The sequence below is a fragment of the Dunckerocampus dactyliophorus genome, chromosome 8, assembly GCF_027744805.1.
Source record: "Dunckerocampus dactyliophorus isolate RoL2022-P2 chromosome 8, RoL_Ddac_1.1, whole genome shotgun sequence".
NCBI classification, from domain to species: domain Eukaryota; kingdom Metazoa; phylum Chordata; class Actinopteri; order Syngnathiformes; family Syngnathidae; genus Dunckerocampus; species Dunckerocampus dactyliophorus.
This window is the reverse complement of record NC_072826.1, coordinates 18791912-18811854: the sequence shown is the minus strand read 5'-3', so window position 1 is coordinate 18811854 and position 19943 is coordinate 18791912. Positions and strand designations below refer to the sequence as shown.

Here is a 19943-nt window from a genome sequence, read left to right as displayed (position 1 = left end):
GTTGCTCCCCCAGCTGTGAGGAGCCGGGTTCTGACACGGCCTGTCCCTTTGGCTCACTGTGGATGTTTGACATGCTGAACACAGAGGTCAACCTGACCTACTTTCTTCCTTGGCGGCTCTTCTGCGCTCCTCAGCAGAAGGGGGGGGGCGTCATGTGAGGGCGGAGCTGCTTACGCCTCCACTGCTGTCCTGGTGTGTTAAGTCACCGCCATATGTGTGTGTGTGTGCAAGTGTGTGTGTGTTTCGGTCTTTTTTTTTTTTTTTTTTTTTTTTTAGATGTGTAGGAGGCATCACACATGCAGACGAACACTTGTGAGTGTGTGTGAGTTCGGATATGAAGCGCTCTGTGGGGGATGCAGGTAGATGCTGGGCAGCACTTGTGCAGGACCCCTGCAGTGAGCTCTGTCTGACTCGCTTTGTGTACCTCTCTTGATACACTCTGACCTCTTTGGCTTACCTCACTTTGCCTCAACTCCATGTTTTTTTGTTCTTTAGACAGAGCGGTGCACCGCTGTATCTGCATTTGAGGTGCTTTGTTGTCAGCTTTGCTCGCATCTTCTGCACTGGGATCTGTCAGTGCGAGCGACTTCCGCTGTCATCCAATTGTAATACTCTACGAGTAGAGCTTTGGTCCCCAACCAAGAGTGAGACAGGTGCGCACCAACCCTCATATTAATCTAATGCTATTGTCATCTACTGATGTATATAAAACAAAGAAAATAAAAATATAAAAAGAAAATACTCTACAAAACACACAAAATGAATACTGACTGGTTTGATGTGCATGAGTGACAGGCCCAGCGTCTTTTTACCGTCCATTTTGCTTATTTGGAGTCTTGTTCTGATAATGGTGAGCGCCAGAAATCCAGTTTAAGTAATTGGATGGGAGTGGCAACAGGGTCTTTAATGTGATAGTTCTTTTTAACTTTAATCCACACTGATGGAACAAGGAACATCTCCCACGCAAGGGATTTGGCGCATTAGCATGCCTGGAAATGCCCAAAAAAATATTTAATTCACTCCTGTGAGAAAACTTGTTAAAATAGTTTGTCTTCATGTAGACACTGGCCAACTTTGACCCTGAAGAGATATCAGAGTAAAATAAATTGATTGTATATTATCATTCAATCAAAAAACACATTATTTCAAATATGGTTATACAGTAGGACTATAGGTCGTACCATAGGACTATAGAGCACAGCGGTATATAAGCCGCACCCACGACATTAAAAGCGAAAAAGTCTATAAGCCGCAGGTGTCCACGTCATAACGTGGGATGTTTAGTACACAGAAAGATGTGCATTTTTGATTAAATAATTGCTGTTTTCCAAACAGTGCGTTGTAAAATGGCAAGTTAAACAGTAGCCTACTAGAAAGATCATTCATCGCCATCCTCCTCCTCCTGGAAACTAAATCCACTCAAGTCGTCTTCTTCAGCATCACAATTGAACAGCCTCATAATTCCTTTGCCACACACTTTCTCAGTCGCTCACTCTCATTTGCGCTCTTCGTTATTTAGCCATTTAGCTTGAGCTATCCTCTTCATTCAGTCCAGCCTTTCCAAACCTGTTTGTGAGAGTGGACGGTATGTGGTCCGAGTGGTCCGAACAGAAGCTGTGATTCTACACTTGATCAAACTTACTTAAGATGTGTCAGAGATCGTGGCGTAGGACTTCAAAACGTAATATTAGCTTCCACTTCACTCGTCCACGGAACGACTTCTTGAAGCTGCAATCTAAGCATCATGGGAAATGTAGTTTGTAGCCATAAATTAGCCGCATCACTGTACAAGCCACAGGATTCAAAGCATGAGGAAAAAGTAGCGGCTGGAAATTATAGTACATTTCAATTTGCAGTCGTTATTTACAAATAAATATACATATTTACAGTAAAAAAGGTGATATTTTCATTGCATCTGAATGTTGTCTGTGGCCCAGTTTTGCCCTGCCCAGCCCACAGGCTGGTACTCTGTGGTCGGGGACCCCTGCTCTAAAACACTCCCTTTGTTCTGCTGTAGATTTACTAGGAAAAAAATGCTCACAGTCGCAGTGTAAAAAGATGCTCTGATACAGCAAGGGATGTTGCAGGCATCCCGCCAGTATTTACAAAAAAAAAAAAAAAAGAAAGCTAGCAGGCTGTGTTCATTAAAATATAAACTTCTAAAGCAGCAGCAGTAAGCATTGTCTCCTTGACAATATCAATGATTTAGACCCAGTAGAGGGCACTTAATGGACATAGCCACCTCTCCGTGTGTGCATGTTTAGTAGCTTTGGCTCTTTGAAGACATACACAGAGGTAAGTGCTTAAGTGTGTATGTCGTTGTTCATCTTGTGCCACGCAGTCTGTCGAGCAGATGTGGTTTTTAGAGAAGCAAAAACGGGAGGATCGTATCTGTTTGTTAGCATACACTATACATGACCCTGCGCTGCTTAGCTGGGACAAGGCTGGAGATACAGAACCACAAAAAGGACAAAACCTAGTCTGTAGACAGTTGTTAAATTAAGAACTTCAACATCTTATTCTCACTTAGATTGGAAAGTGGTCCGCCCACACATCTCCTCAAGGGACAATACTATAGAAAGTAGGGGTGTAACGGCACACTAAAATGTCATTTTGATTCGGTTCAGTTTCTTGAAGTGCTCGGTTCGTTTAATTTTTGGTATAAAAAAGGCAGACATAAAATGCTTTTATTTAAAAAAAAAAATGCAAACAGAACTGTTTTTAAATAAATAAAAGCAACCCATTTGGGTGATATTTCAAATAAATTAGACTCTGAGTTTTTTAAATAATAGTTACAGTATATAGTAGTATAGTAGTAATAGTAGTATAATAGTTAATAATAATAGCATGATGTCGCACGATTTCAGCTGGGATAGGCTCCAGCATACCCGGGACCGTAGCTAGGACAAGCGACTTAGAAGATGGATGGCTAGATGCTTTGAGTTGCAGCAGAAAAAAAATTAAATAATTTTCTGTAATAGTTTTTTTTTTTAATAATAGTTGTAATTAAACAATTGTTTAAACATTGTGGCGAAATGTAATGGACATCCATCCATCCATTTTCTATACCACTTCTCCTCATTAGGGTCACGGGGCATGCTGGGAGCCTATCCCAGCTGACTTCGGGCGACAGGCGGGGTACACCCTGGACTGGTCGCCAGCCAATCACAGGGCACATATAGACAAACAACCATTCACAGTCACATTCATACCTATGGACAATTTAGAGTCACCAATTAACCTAAAATGCATGTTTTTGGATGTGTGTGGGAGGAAACTGGAGTACCTGGAGAAAACCCACACACACACGGGAGAACATGCAAACTCCACACAGAGATGCCCAAGGGAGATGTAATGGACAGTTACAGTTAAATAGCTCTCTGTTGCACGTGAAGTCCAATCGTCTGTCCTCAGGGAAATAGCGAACACATGTGATAGCTCGTTGACGACATCACTTTTAGCTTTTTCATAAAGGGCTCGTATAACTTTCTGGCTAAAGTGAGGACGTGATGGTATTTCGTAGCGAGGTTCAAGAACTTTTAATCATATGCTTAAAGCCAGCGCTCCCAACAACTGAATATGGACGTAATATCGTGGCTATAAAAACTCCAATCCCATGTGTTATTGCTTTGGCCTGGTCAGTGTTGTTTGCTTGAGGTTGTTTAAATGCTGAAGTTATCGATGTTTGCACTAAGCTGGTTTTCTTTCTTGTCGATGTAACATTTGTGCCAGATGATGCCGTTTTACTGTAAGTGCGCTAACATGCTAAATGTGTTTCCTACACCGTACCTGATCTCTGTGGAACAATGTCGACAGACAATTTTGGATTTATCCACTTGCCTTTGTCCATCCGGAATTTTAACAGGGAAGCCAAAGTGTTCCCAAACAGGAGACCGTAGTGAGATGGGAGGGTCTTCCAGCTCAGGTTTCTCGCTCGCATTTGTCATGATGCCATCTGTCACGCCTGCAAGCTACTAGCGTTCCTCCTTCTCAGTCAGGAGTGTCCGACCCTCAGAGGCGTCCATGTGGGCGCGCATTAAACACTGTAGTAATAAATGTAATGAGAAAAAATATCTTATAACCGAAACAGCATGCAAGTAGCCCGACCCGAACATGCAGAACCGAAACGGTTCCAATGCATCCATGTGAACCATTACACCCCTAATAGAAAGTAAACTTGAATATACTTAGGCACTTAATTTACATGCGCTAAAAAAAACAAATTAATGCATGAACTTGGTTGAAAGTGGCATTTTTCAACACATGTGAACACCTTCAGAGTTTCCGCTACATGTAATTGATTGTGGCGGCCCGCCATTACAAAATAAAAATGATTTTTTTTTAAACTTGAAAACAATGTTACGTAATATATTGTATGAATGTGTGTACTGTACATGCTATAAACTGTAGATACATATATAGATTATTATTTAAGCACATATTGACCACAGTTAGGTTGAAAACAATTCAAAATATCATAATTTTTTACTGCGCTTTATTTTGATTTGCACCGGAATCGCCTGTCTGCTGTGTCGGCACTTGCTCATGTTGCGGCACTTGCATCTTGTGTTGCCGTTCACTTTGTTCCTTATTAAGCATGCGAATAAAAAATAGTCCTTAAAATGTGTAGTCAATGGACAACAGCTTGTCACATGTGAAGCCTATCTATGCTAGGGTGTGTGATCGCTCACGTTTCAATCTCATTCGACTTTCTGGCGTCTTTTACTCATTTTGCACTGCCTCTCTGGCGGTAGCTAGGATTGCGGCGAGCTAGAAGTGGCTAACACGTTCAAGCTAACTTAGTTTTAAAAGTGTCACTTAACAATCTTGCTCTCTTGTTATCATTATAAAACTTATGGCTTGTCTTCAAAACACGAGATGTGTGTCTCAGTTGTTCAACAAACACATAGTGTGTCCAGCCTTAGACAGTGATGTTAGTACAGGGGTGTCCAACAGGTTGCTCTTATGCTAGCAGTAGCTTCACCAAAGAACATTTGCTTCACCTCTTAGTATTTTTTTGTTAAGTGTTCTATTCAAACATGACGCCTGTATTGAATGACAAATGGGCACACCGAGTGGAGATGTACTTAATACTTAATAATACTTTATTAAGCATTAATACTTAATAAAGTACAATTACATGTTGGCAGTCACATAAAATACCTTACAGTAAATCACCTTCCCTTTCTTTTTGTCAAAGTTGATTTATTAATGCTGCAAGTTGGACACACCTGTGCTATCATAACCCTGGACTCTCAATTTATACTCTTTATAAAGGACAGATTTCTATAACAAAAATATTTCAATTATTTTATTTTGTTAATTGTGTTATTTTGAACCAAAAAATATATTATTGAACAATTCATTTTCCGTGTATTAGTTTTACTCTAAAACAGGCATTACATTAAATTTAGGTTTGTGTCAAATACTGTAGTACAAAACGTTGTACTTTTATACTAGTCACATAGTACTATCGGACAAAAAAACGCTCAACATTTTAGGCTCTCACTTTAAGTGCTCTCAGCAACTTTGCCATTAAATTAACAATTTGGCAATGTTCGTGGTTCATGTTCTGCTGGTTGTTGAAAAATGTTCATTCAATAAGTTAATAAATAAATAAGTCACAAAAATTGTTGTTTCTCATTAAAAAAAATGCAAACGCATCAGAAAATCCAAGGGTAAAACCTGACCTTAATTAGATGATGTTTTTAAAGACTTTTGAACATTTATTCACTTTAACATACCTAGATGATGTGATTGGAAAACAGTTTCTGTATACGCTACCATCAATCCATCATTGGAGTGGGCATTCTTTGCACGTGTTAGTCTCCCTGGCGAGATATAACTCGGAAGTGGATCCCATTTGATTAGGGATGTAAGGATTCACATTTTTTCACTTCCAACCCGATTCTGATACCAAAATTTTGGACATCTGCCAATACTGATACAATTCGGGTACCTGTTTGCTTTTGAATAACAAATGTATAGTAGCTCGAAGAATATCAGCAAATGTAGTTGTCTTCACACATGCAGAGGCACACACACACACACACACACACACAAACACGCACACACGCACACACAGGCGTTCAGCCTGATGCATTCACCGCTTCACAGCCAGTCAGACAACACTGAACTCTTAACATTGCACATAACTTCGGGATTGCTTCATTATCATTTTTGTCACATTTATATGAGGCTGTAATAAGAGTTTGTGATGTCCAACTGCTTTGTGGGGTCATGAATGCGTGTGAAAGCGCCTGTGTGTGTGCGCGTGTGGTGCGAGTGACGAGGACGTCTGCAGTGCATGTGTGGAGAGAGATTTGTTGGCTGATCCTCTTTTGACTATGTTTGCTGATATTCTTCTAACTACAGTTGCTGACAACACTAAAGCACAGATGGATCGGAAATCTCCACATGTGGTATCGGGACTTTCCGAAACGTGAATTACGCTGGTATTGAAACCTGATACAGATACTGGGTCGGATCGGGCCGATCCCTACATTCAAGTCGTGTTTGTGGCATACATGATGATCACTCATTGTTGCTGTCTGCTATGGAATATCACCAAATGCACAACAACCGTCGTCCATCCAATTTGGACCAATATAAAAGCACACAGCAGGTACATGAACTGAGCTTTTAATTTGTTTATGTCAGCGTTTGTTGCTACGGACTTACGACTAGCTGCCTGGATGTCTTGTTTTGATGTGTATGGCTTTTCAACCAGAAAAGCCATACATTTACTCACGCTGCAAGGAGCATAAGTGCCATCATATGGCTAACAATGGCATTAGAAATAGTGCATGTAAACAGGGACTTCACATACATGTGTGAAAATGGAAAAGACTGATTTATTTAGTGCATATAAATGTACCGAGTAGTGTACCGCTTTTATATCAGTATAGATTTACTATCCACTGAAATTGAGTTAACACACAGCCTTTATTGTCTAAATTGCCTCCAGTCAAGAATGGTGGTGATGGTCATGGTCTGGGGCTACACAAGTGCTACCAGCACTATGGGAGCTGCGGTTCATTGATGGAAACATATATTCCAACTCACACAGTGACATTAAGAAACTAGGCAAACGTGACGCATGGCAGTGCTCCAACATGATAAGTAGGTTTGGGCCGTCGTTCGAATTGATTCCAGTCACGATTCCGTGTTTCAATTCCAGTTTCTAACAATTCTCGACTCCGATGCTTTCAAGAGGCAAAACTTCTCCATGATTTTTAATGACATTAACTTTTTATCAACTTTACTAGGAATTTCTTACAGTGTTGACTTATTTTAGTGGATAGTAAATCTGCTGCTATACAAGCTGTACACTGACTACTCTAGAGTATATCTAAGTTTCATTTCTATAGTATTGTCTCTTGAGAATATGTACTGTAATAAAAATACCTGTTTAAATGTCAGGGTCGTGCGCACCTGAGTCATATAGTGTAAGAGCAGCTATTCTCCAGTTGTACCGGGGCAACATTGCAAATACATAGTTTGAGGGTTGAGGATTTCCTTTCCCCCAGGCACAAAGGCAAATGACTGACTATGGAGCATGTCTTTGTTTTCTGTTGGGGAACATTGTCAGACTACCTCTGGTTTCCGCTGGCATTTCAAAAGCGGTGAGATTGACAGCATCACACAACGAGCCTGTCATTACCGTCCCCTCCTGTGGTATAATTGCCTAGACTGTCGAACAAGCCCCTCATGCACTTGTGAGGTTTGGGGGGGGTGAGGTACCCTCTCGCTCCCCAACAATTTCCACTCATCTCTTGCGTCTTGTTAAAATCATCTGAGATATCATGCCACCTTTTAAAGCCATCTGTCAACAGCACTACATAGAGTACAGGTGTGTTTGGGTCTTTTTTGGGTGTGGGGGTGATGGCTTGTGTCCAGCTGCTTCTATGGCTGCTCTCCAGGCCCTGGTGGCTACTTCAGCCCGCCTCTCCACCCCAATGAGACAGCTGGATGAAGCTCCCTCTTCACTGCCGTGAAGTAGTTTCAACCGTGTAATGAGTTAACTTTCAGGATGGATCTGCATAATTTATTTCCTACCCTCATAGGGGATTGCTGAAGCCTTAATTAATATCAGGGTTTGCCATCCCAGTGTGGGACACCTCCTGGCTTGTGTTTTTTTGGCACATGTTGAATTTGATATGTTGTCAGAAGAATGTTCTTAGTATCTCTTTGCATACCTGCTGACCTCATGTGAGGAGTGAAGCCTGGACACATTTGTAGGTCAGCTATTAAGCTTGTGTCAGCTTGTTCTTTCTGGTAATGTGTTGGCGTATACTCACCTCTCTCCACCTTTCTCTCTGTTTTTCACCCCACAGAACTCCATACGGCACAATCTGTCATTGAACAAGTGTTTTCTCAAAGTGCCTCGCTCCAAAGATGACCCAGGAAAGGTGAGATTTGTCCATTTTTACCCCATTAGGACTAAATACAACACATCACAACCAGATATGCCAGTGTTTTGCTTACATTGCTTTGAGTTGCACCTGTCCAGGGTGTACCTCGCCTGTCGCACGATGTCAGCTGGGATAGGCTCCAGCATACCCGGGACCGTAGTTAGGACAAGCGACCTAGAAGATGGATGGCTGGATGCTTTGAGTTGCAGCAGAAAAAAAATCTAATAATTTTCTGTAAAAATTGCCAGAGTTTGGAATAGGGCTGCACCATTCTGCAAAAAATGTGAGTGACGATTTTCTGTTTAGAATCAATTCTCGATTTCTGTTTAGAATTAAGATCGAGGTTCTCTGGGACAATTTTTTCGCACAAACACACACACGATGTGGAGGGCCATTATTATCATTACTGTTAGATTCCTCATTGTCTTGTGCAGCTTTAAAAAAAAAAAAAAAAAAAAAAAAACTTCCAGTGGTCTTCCTGCCGATGGAGGTCCCAAAAGGACAGTCGACTGGGGACTTTTTTAATAGAAATGAACACAAAGACAAAAGAATCCATTTTGTCAGAAATATGGCACACTCGCTCACGCCACAATACACTCATCCACGTAATAAAGATAAGTCAAAAGAAAAGTTGATTAATTAATGCTTCAGTGAAATAATGAATGAGTCCCAGTGACAATATTTGAGAGAAAAGCTGTCTCGCAAGAACAGGGCAGCCAGTAGCCAATCAGACTGTGAACTACGGCATTGGTACTGTGAATGATAATACAGTCGTCCCTCGCAATATCACGGTTCGATTATTGCTCCTTCGCTTTTTTCCCAAAAATTAGTTAATAAATGTTCGATGTTTCTTGGTTTACGATGGCGCATTTTTAGTCAAAAATATTGAAAGACAAAAGTATGTAGTATTCTGCCACTAGGTGTCAGTAATGTTCCATTATTGAGACGTGACATTAGATTACGGTCACAATGCATGGAGTCAGCCAGGGCATGTCTGACATGATAGAGTGAAAAGAAGTTCTCCCATTTTGTGTGGAAGTGGTACATTTTTGGCTTCTTTGTCTTTCTTACCCAAACCATTTTAAACCCTTTCTAAAGTTTTGAATACAGTAAATAAATTGGAGGCCAACTAGGTAGCTCGCTAGCATGGTAATGTTTAAAGCCATGGCCGTCGCTTGTGGCATCACAGTGATCCCGTAGCCTGCACATTACACATGAGCAATGTGGTGTAAGCAAAGAATAATAGGAGTGTAAAGGTAACTACAGGAGTGTTATTTCATGTCTACAGGACTCTAATGATGGTAAAGATTGTATTTAGTAAGTCATGAACAGGTTTTCTATGTTCTAACTTCGAAAATGTTACATTTATTAATATTGAATCCTACTTTGCCGAAATTCACTTATCGCAGTCGGTGTGGAACCCATTAATCGCGATAAACGAGGGATGACTGTACACGTAATATGGAAGTGGCAACTGTAAACCTTGTAATCCAACCTACCTACTGTAGGTGTTCCCGGCATCACTCGCTCATGACATGTGGCTGATTTTTTTCCATTGGAGTTGAAGAGCTGCCGCCTTGTTAATGTCCATGCAGAAGCAGTAGTATCAGACCTATTTAAGATTTGTCAGATGAAAACACGATCGCTGCATATGACTTCTATCAAAACATGTAATAGTAACATCTATTTCACTACTTCCTGGTTCGGCACGCTATGCATCATGGGAACTGTAGTTCTTTTTTTTAGCATAAACAAAAAACTAATCTGCAATCTATTTTACATGTGTCATAACTACACATCAACATACATGATTAGCCATATCAGCTACAACTGCTGTCATTATTTGAACATTAACATGTTTATTTTTTGTTTTAATTTGTGGAAAAAGTGTTCAGCAGTTAAAAGCATCATGCTTAGGTATTGCATACAGTTATTTTCATAACTTTTCATTAACTTTTCTTTTTTTCATAGCATTTCAAAATGTACCTGCATTGTTTTGTGACTTTTTTTTTAAGTAATGTTAAAACATCATTAGATTAGATTATTATTAGGTTTGAATCTCCAGTTGGTATCTCTGTGTGGGGTTTGCAAATTCTCCCCGTGTGTGCCTGGGTTTTGTTCGGGTAGTCCGACTTCCTCCTGCATTCCAAAAACATGCATGTTCGGTTAATTGACGACTCTGAAATGTCCATAGGTATGAATGTAAGTGTGAATGGTTGTTTGTCTATATGTGCCCTGCGATTGGCTGGACCAGTTCAGGGTGTACGCCGCCTCTCACCCAAAGTCAGCTGGGATAGGCTCCAGCATGCCCTCGCAACCCTAGTGAGGATAAGTGGCATAGAAGATCGATGGGTGGAAATTACTAAACCGTTTTAGTTAGATTTCAAAATGTTCATGCTATTCATGTTTTCTCATAAAAGCAACAATATTAATACATTGAATAATCATATTTTGTTAATCCTTCTATATACAATACAGACAAATATGAATATTTTTGTTTTGTGATCAAATTAAATAAATTTTTTTTGTAAATTGTGAGCCACCGGAAGAAATATTTGCACATGTACGTAAGCTCAAAAGACCTTTGCTTTTGTCTCTGGCGAAAAGTACAAGTAAATGTGCAAAAAATTATTTTCGATTTTGGTTATTTCGACAATCGCTTATGCTAAAGTGAGTCAGCCCATTCGAGGGGTGTCAAATTAAACAGTTTCAACTGTACTACACATAATGCACACTTTCCCCTTGTTTTGCACACCTATTTTATCTATATAATTTATACTGCGTATATGACGAGGCATAATAGTTGGGTTTGCTGTGAAATATCGTTGCTGTTAGATCTGCTGCTGTAAAATATCAATCAATACAGTAGTTACCTAACTTAACCTAAGTAATGCATTTCATGATAAAAGGATAGAAATAGAAGAACATGTTTGCAGCTGGCAGTGTTCAACTTTCTTTGTGTTGTTTTTGGGTGCATATCAAGATGCTGTTTGTTAACTATGAGTCACTGCCAGAACTCTCGACAGTCTAGAAATGCATCGCACGCTCTTAATCTATTACCAACCTGCCACCCCCGCAAGATTGCATTTCATATGTAAGGAGAGACTGTCTGAGGATTTTTTTTGGACAAGCACAGGCAGTAGTAACAATGGGTAATGTAGAAGGCAGACTGATGCAGAAAGGCATGTAACATGGTTTAAGTCAAGTTATTTCCAATAATCTTGCTTTCCTTGGGCATTCTCATTCTCACAAGATGTAGCTGCATTTGTAGTATCATGGGTGGCTAGCTTCCAGAAGCTTTATCTACCTCTGCCTGCACTTAAAATGTTGGTTGTGCTACTCAGCTAATGGTGTGAAACTCATGCCTGTTACTGTACTGTTGTTTACAACGAACTCGTCAGCGGTATTAATGCTGGCTGAGCAGTTTGCTCCTTACCACGATGACAACATTGGTTGTGTTGCTGCTGTATTGTGCAATACACTGAATGACCATGTGGTCAGAGAGCGCTACATATGCCTTTCCACTTTTTCATGCACTCCAAATCACTATTCAAGTAAAAAATAAATAACTTGTTATACTGCATCTGCACATGCACATGCACATGCACATGCACATGCACATGCACATGCACATGCATGGCACACTCTTAATTTTTTTTTTTTTTTTTTTTTTTTTTTTTTAAAGCACAGACAGCAACAGCAGCAGTAGTAGTGGGTGAGGTGAGAAGAAGTGGTGAGAGGCATATACAGTGCATATCAGGGTTTAAGTCAGGTTGTTTCCAACAATCTAGCTTCCCTGGGGGAGTTCTCATTGGGGACAAAAAACAAAAAGAAAATCACTCCTAATTTTCTCATTTTTCTCCATCCCAAACGGACATACAGTCTAAAATGGTAATTTGACATTTGAATCTCAGCAGGACCACCTTCCGTCGCTTTCGCAGTCCCATCTCTTGCGTCATCAAGCTGGTAATTAGCCAACCTTCATCCACTGATGACTCTGCAGCCCGTGGGTGTATATTTGTATGCTGCTGTGCATAGGTCTAATCATATAGTCATGGCCCAAAATATTGGCATGCCAAAAATGCCAATGTTTTTGGCTACGCCTGCCTGTATGGTATATGTGTCAAACTCAGGCCCGCGGGCCAAATCTGGCCCCCTCTGCAATTTCACAGGCCCCGTGGAAGTGTTTGGAAAATAGCATTGAGTTGCTAAAAGGTGCTTGCAACGATCTGCGCAATCAAGTAATTATTTTGGTATCAACTACTCTTCTGGTGTTACAAAACATAAGTGGCCACAGTATTATATATAGCATGGATTCACAACCATTTAACTTCAAAATGTAATGTATGATGTTTTTGTGTTGATATAAAATACTGTAGTTTTTGCCCAGATGTCGAGGGGATGATGAGAAGGTGGTCTATCAGCAATCACTTTATTGAAATGAACATCCACAGCAAAACAACCATAATCGTATATCCAAGGCCGTCTCCCCCTCCCTTTTCCTGGCTCATCCAATCAGCAGTCAGGAAACATTCATGGCCTCAGAGAAAGAACATCAGAACGTAGAAATCTCAAGCAGGAATGAACGGACACGAACACGGATATTTTCAAAAATGCACTTTTCACCCCACTCCGATGGAGAACAAAATATACATCCAGACGATAAAAGCTTTAAAAAATATGTCCACATAAAAACACACTGACCGGCTGTCATGCGCAATTTGTCCCAGCCTGAAAATACAGCCACAGCTGACTGGGACGTTATATTGTTTTGTTTTAATCCTGGCACCTCGTGCGAGCAGTTACGCTTTCTTATCTATTTGACATTTTCTCAAAATTTGACCATCCGAAATACTATTTTTTGAGGCTGGATTATTGGTGCATGTCCTGTCACGTTTGCAACATCAAATGGCAGTCTGTGTCTGTGTGTGTGTCTGTGTGTGTGTGTGTTATGATGATGCATAAGAATGTGCTGATTTGTTTACCAATTATGTTCTTTCAAAGGACACGATGGTTTTTAGTCCTTCCAATATGCAGAAATATACAAGTGTTGAAAATTTTGGGATAAATAATAAGAAAGATACAAATTGGTGGAGGGGACCTGAAGTCAGCTTTGAGTTTGACAGCCCTGGCTGTGTGGAATACAACCAAATCAATTTATGCAGCCATGGCCAAAAACATTGGCATATTTGGCATGCCAATATTTTTGGCCATGACTGTATTTAGTATGGGTGGAACGGTACACTGTAACCACGGTTTGGTACGCACTCTACCTTAGTTTTAAGGTCAGTGTTTGGTTCGGTTTATGTACACTAAGGCAACCAAACAGAAAACACAAAACTGCCCACCTTTTTTAAAGCAGCTTTAATGATTTTTAAAATGAAACATATAAAACTATTAGTATTGACAGGATGATACATCCAAAGTGTTTGAAGGAGAGGTATCACAGGTCTTTCCTTCCTGCAGCTGTCAGACTCCATAACAAAAACTGCTCCGAAAATTCTGTACAATAACCGTGCAATCAACTATGCAATCAACCGTGCAATAAACCTGTGGCTTGATCAACATGTACAGAGCTGTAAATACTGTATATAACTTCTTGATTTGTATTACCATGTTCTTGTGTGCTTTTGTACTCTACTCCTGTGTGCTCTTGTACTTTCGCTGCTGCAAACCTGGAATTTCCCCTTGTGGGACTAATAAAGGCATATCTTATCTTAAATACAAACTGATAGCAGGTAGTTCTCAAATGAATAACATTCTCATCAATCTCTAATTATGAGATAATATAGTATAATAGTTTTCGGAACTGTTTGAATAATGTAAAGTTTATTATTTTTTTGCCTAAAGTGCAGCAATAATAGTTCCAGCTTGTAGCCCTGTTCTCAGTTTCAGGTCGCAGACCTACCAACATGTATGCATGTATGCTTCGCTGACCTCCAGGTAGCATTTTTTTTGCTGTGATTGGTTGCTTTTTTTGCGTCATTTCCTGCGACTCGTTCAGTACCTGAGTTTGGTACTAAATTAATAGTTACTATTGATAGTTAGTCTTCATTTAGGAAAGAGTTATAGTTCCTGCCGCCTAATTCTCGTTTTTCACCTGCTGAATGTATGCCCTGTAAAGTACTGTAAAATCTTGCGATACCGATATTGCAGCATTGAGTACGGGTATCAGCCAATATAGATATCAAGCCAATCCGCTATCAGCACAAATCATACATTACTTATTTTGTAGTTTGGAATGTTAGAAAAGGCTTGGTCAAGTGGTATCAGTCAAACAGAGAACAGGTATGAGGAAAAACACATTCTCACGCTTTGCGGATGTTTTGGGTCGCCTTGGTTGTTTGAGGTGGGCGGAGGCTTGCTTCTCTGCGGTCTTGCAAGGATCCTCATACTGTTTTTTGTGGTGCTGCTTTGGATGCATGATGGGGTTGGTTGTGTTGAACTTCCCCGGTTCCTGCAGGGGACTTGTGCATGACGGGTTTTGTATTGGGGAGCTACGTCTTTTTCGGACTTTGTCTCTCTTACTAGCACGTTGCTGTTGTTGTGATCACGTGGGCTCTATCTGAGTGCTACTAGATTGAAGTGATGGAGCGCAGTCTAGAATGGACTCCTTATATCAGAGGGCTCATATCAGAGATTTTACATGCAGTCCAATATAAATAGATACTACTTTTTTTTGCTGATATTGTTATTGACTGTTATCTGATATATTGGATCGGGACACCCTTACTGGGCAGTATTGGTAGCCATGACTAGCCAAAGACTGTGCTGCACTCTATTTGTTTATATAATACTTGTAGATGCAATATATTGCGAGGCAGTTACACTTCCTGTCCATCACTTAATGTGTTCCGTGTGGGAACTTGGTACGCCCCTGTACCGTACAGAATGTTTCGTACAGAAAACTCTAATTACAAATATACTGTATGTACCATTATGTCCATGTATCCTAACCTACATTTCTTTTAAGCGAATGTACTATACAGAGGGGTAAAAAGGCACAAATAATTACCCACTCCACACACACACAAGCGTGGAGTGCTTCGGCTGGCTGTGTAGACGATGGAGACTGAATGCTAATTTGGTGTTTTGCTGTAATCCTCTGATATTGACACTCCTGGGAGCTGCTCCACTAAATACAAAATAATCTATTGCTGTATGGATCCCATTCCAGATGCACGTTGCTCGCATCCTTAATGTTTAATTTGGAATTTTCCTCACTCCCTTACAACACCCCCGCCCCCATCACCAGCCCGCCTCGCAAGACAACTTCAAAGAGTGCGGTAGCTGCTCTTGATATGTTGCATCAATATTGTAATGTGGCAGGAATATGAAAACTGCTGCTTGGATGAGATAGGAGAGTCAGGGCTGTCTGTCTGTCTGTAAGATGCTAGTGATTAGATGGCGGTCGGTGCGCTTTAAAACACACCTCAGAGGCACATAAGGCACATAACAATTATTAGGAATGATTACGAATGTGGTCGATTGTGAGGAATTGATTTATTGATTGTGTTGAAGCACTGCTTGGCTGCAACCAGCAGAGGTGCTGTTGATTCAAGCGGTTTTCTGTCCAATGAAGAAGTTGAGCTACATCCCATGCAGACCTCTGCTGTGGGCAACATTGTTCTGCTCAGTAAGACATTGGCATTGAAAGACTACTTCAGAGCATTCAAAGATAGCTACAATGTATACAATCCAAATGGAGTCAAATGCCCATCTCTACTACCGTACCTCACACTGCTCTACAGCATTCAACTCATTTACATATGGCGTCACTTTATAATACAATGCTGTATTACTGCAACTTTCTTTAATTCTGCCTCTACCTACTGCAAGGTGGTGATTAACTGGTAGGAGGAGCGATCACAGGAATGATCTCACACCTATGTTGCATCCTCACATGTTTATGTATGTGGACAAGCACAAAGTGGGCTTTGACTTTGTGGATTACCATAAATTTGCCAATTAGGGTCTCTTATTCAAGGAACCATCGGGTCTCCTATAGTCTACGGTTGCATGGACTGTGGAAGCACATCACCGTCAGGGTCTCTAATTACTGCCCAGTTAAAAAACGTTGGCTTTAACAGCTGTGGCTGCAGACCACCTCTTGATGTAGTTTAAAAAAAAAAAACCTACTTCAGCATGTACTTTAAAATGTTGCCACTCATTGTTTGTGTGAAACTCAGCATCAACAGCATCAACACTGGCTATGCAGTTTGCTCCTTAATACTATTGCAACAGTGGTTCTGTTGCCGCTGTGTTGTGTGATATACTTGTGACTAAATGACCATGTGGTCAAAGAGAGCTACGTTTTCCTTTCACTTTCTCATGCACTCCAAATCATTATTAAAGTTTAAAAAAATAAGTTGTTAAAAAACAGTCGTACCTCGTTTACCGCAGTTAATTGGTTCCAGACCCGACCGCAATAAGTGAATTTCCGCAAAGTAGGATTTAATATTACTAAATGGAATATTTTCGTAGTTATGGAATAGAAAACCTGTTTGCGATCCCTCAAGACATGAAATAACACTCATATAATCATGTTTACATTTGTATTACACAATACAGTAGATATAATCAGAAAAAATAAGACATATTAGACATAAGGTAACATAGACTCATATGTTAGCAGTTCCGTGTTGTTTTTTTTCTGGACAGAGTACTTCCAGTGTACTTCCGCCATTACAATACAGCAGTGTATTGTAATGGCGGCTTTAAATGGCATTACACTCGTATGAACAAATATACAGTGGTGTGAAAAAGTGTTTCCCCCCTTCCTGATTTCTTATTTTACAATACAACTAAATACAAAATGCAGTTTTTAAATGAAACTTTTTGTTATTAAGGGTGAAAAAATCCAAATCTGCATGGCCCCGTGTGGGAAAAGTGATTGCCCCTCCCCTGTTAAAACATAAACTAAAATAAACATAAACTTAAAACATAACTAATTTGAGATAGATCTCAATTAATCAGTCTGGAAAAGGTTATAAAGAAATTTCTCAAGCTTTGGGACTCCAACGAACCACAGTGAGAGCCATTATCCACAAATGATGAAAAAATGGAACAGTGGAGTACCTTCCCAGGAGTGGCCGGCTAATCAAAATTACCCCAAGAGGGCAGCCACGACTCATCCAAGAGGTCACAAAAGACCCCACAACAACATCCAAAGAACTGCCGGCCTCACTTGCCTCAGTTAAGGTCAGTGTTCATGACTCCACCATAAGAAAGACACTGGGCAAAAACGGCCTGCATGGCAGAGTTCTAAGACGAAAACCGCTGCTCAAGGCTCGTTTCGATTTTGCCAGAAAACATCTTGATGCTCTCCAAGACCTTTGGGAAAATACTCTGTGGTCTGACGAGACAAAATCTGAACTTTTTGGAAGTTTGTGACCTCAAGCTGAAGCCAACTTGGGTTCTGCAGCAGGACAATGATCCAAAACACACCAGCAAGTCCACCTCTGAATGACTGAAGGAAAACAAAATGAAGACTTTGGAGTGGCCTAGTCAAAGTCCTGACCTGAATCCTATTGAGAGGCTGTGGCATGACCTTAAAAAGTGCGGTTCATGCTAGAAAACCCTCCAATGTGGCTGAATTACAACAATTCTGCCAAGATGAGTGGTCCAAAATTCCTCCACAGCGCTGTAAGAGACTCATTGCAAGTTATCACAAACGCTTGATTGCAGTTGTTGCTGCTAAGGGTGGCCCAACCAGTTATTAGGTTTAGGGGGCAATCACTTGTTCACACAGGTTCATGTAGGTTTGGATTTTTTTCTCCCTTAATAATAAAAAGTTGAATTTAAAAACTGCATTTTGTGTTCAGTTGTGTTGTCATTGAGTAATATTTAAATGTGTTTGACGATCTGAAACATTTAAGTGTGACATGCAAAAAAAAAAAAAAAATCAGGAAGGGGCAAACACTTTTTGCCCCTTGAAATAGAAAGCTGTCCTGCTTAACTTAAAACGGAATAAATTCAGTGCCGAGGTTGCAGGGGCCTCTGGCTTTCATCACTATTAGAGCTGTCAAATATTTGTGTTTATTTGTGTTTTATTTATGACTGGCAACATTTAAATTTTACACAATTTTTTGACCAAGCAGATCTTCACTCATACAGTGTGGCCATCGTCTGTATTCTATTTTGTGGTCATTTGAGGGTTTATTGTATATTGTTGGAGCAGAAAGTGGTCCATTTATTGTTGACGGTGGTCCTTTTTCTGGGGGAAAATGCTAAGCACAGGTGCAGATGACATATTTAATGTTAATATATGACAGTGAGTTGTGTCATTTTACAAGAAGACAGCAGGTATGTGTTTATTTCTTTATTTAAAATGCAGCAGACTCCCGGTTTCCTCTCTTCTTGTTGTTGTTGGGCCCACTTCGTTTGGCGTTGCAACATTCGGTTGCAGAATATTTGTGAATAATTTAATGGCTCTTTTATATGTTTTTCTGTCTTTTCCTGCCAACTCTCTTGGGGGAGGGGGAGGGCATTGGAGGGAGGGGGGAAAAATGCAGCAACTCTCATCCCAAGAGGGTTAAGTTAAAGTGTGCTTCCCCCCCCACACTAATTAAAAGCAAGCCTGGCTTTGTCTGTGTGACTGCTCATTTTGAAACAACTGCATCATGAGGCAGAAAAGGATTGGCTGTTGTGACAACACCTTTACAATCTTGGAGGAAAAAATGTGGAATTTCTAATGAGGCTTCTGCGTGATATTTTTCTTCATCTTTGCGTGATTGTGCTGTGAATTATTCTCGCCCCTCTGAGGAAACACTAATTGACCCCAAAGCCTCGCACACATTAAAACATATCATTTCACCGACCCTCCTCACCCCCTCTACCCTGATGAATATAGGCCAAGCGTGGCTTTTTCATTTTAACAATTGCTGCCGCGGAGTACGTGAGTTGTGAAATAACAAGTATTTTCTGGCTTTAACAAGGGCAGCTATTATTGTATGGATACTTGAGTTGCAGCTTGTTTTTCAGCACCTCCCTTGTTGTCAGGAGAGTTCCTCTTGGACACATCAATTATTCACTCTGCTAAGGAAGTCATTTTAAAAGGTCCCGATCTTGGGCTGCACCATTCTGCAGAAAGTGTGAATCGGGATTTTCTTAGTTAGAATTAAGATCACGAAGTAGGCTGAGATACCATACTGTCTGATATAAGTTTTCCTCAATTTCCTTCATCTATCATGGTTTAATAAGGTATTGCTCAGTATGAATCCTGCATTTATTTATAAATCATACAATGTTTCTCCTGTGTTTATTCATTCAATTATCTTTAATATCTATTTATTTAAATTTTTTTCTATCAATGTATTTATCTATTATTTAACATTTAAACACGGGAAGTGAACAGACGATCGGTAATTGCTGAGACGTGGAAAAGTCAGAAACAAATATAACGATTATTTTAAGGGAGATCCCGAAATAACAGTTGATGGGGGACCTAATTGAAAGACTCAAAATAGTCAAAACCCACGTCACGCTTGCTCACTCACCGTACATTCGCACACGTAATACGCTACAATA

The 19943-nt window shown here is 40.3% G+C and overlaps 1 protein-coding gene across 1 annotated transcript in view; it reads left to right on the top strand.

The window, feature by feature from the left end:
* The window catches only part of foxj3 (forkhead box J3), a 157574-nt gene that overhangs the window by 100694 nt on the left and 36937 nt on the right, over positions 1–19943 (top strand). The window contains exon 3 of the mRNA XM_054784213.1: positions 8337–8411. Within this exon, the coding sequence (XP_054640188.1) occupies positions 8337–8411 (75 nt within the window). The remainder of the gene's footprint in view (positions 1–8336; positions 8412–19943) is intronic.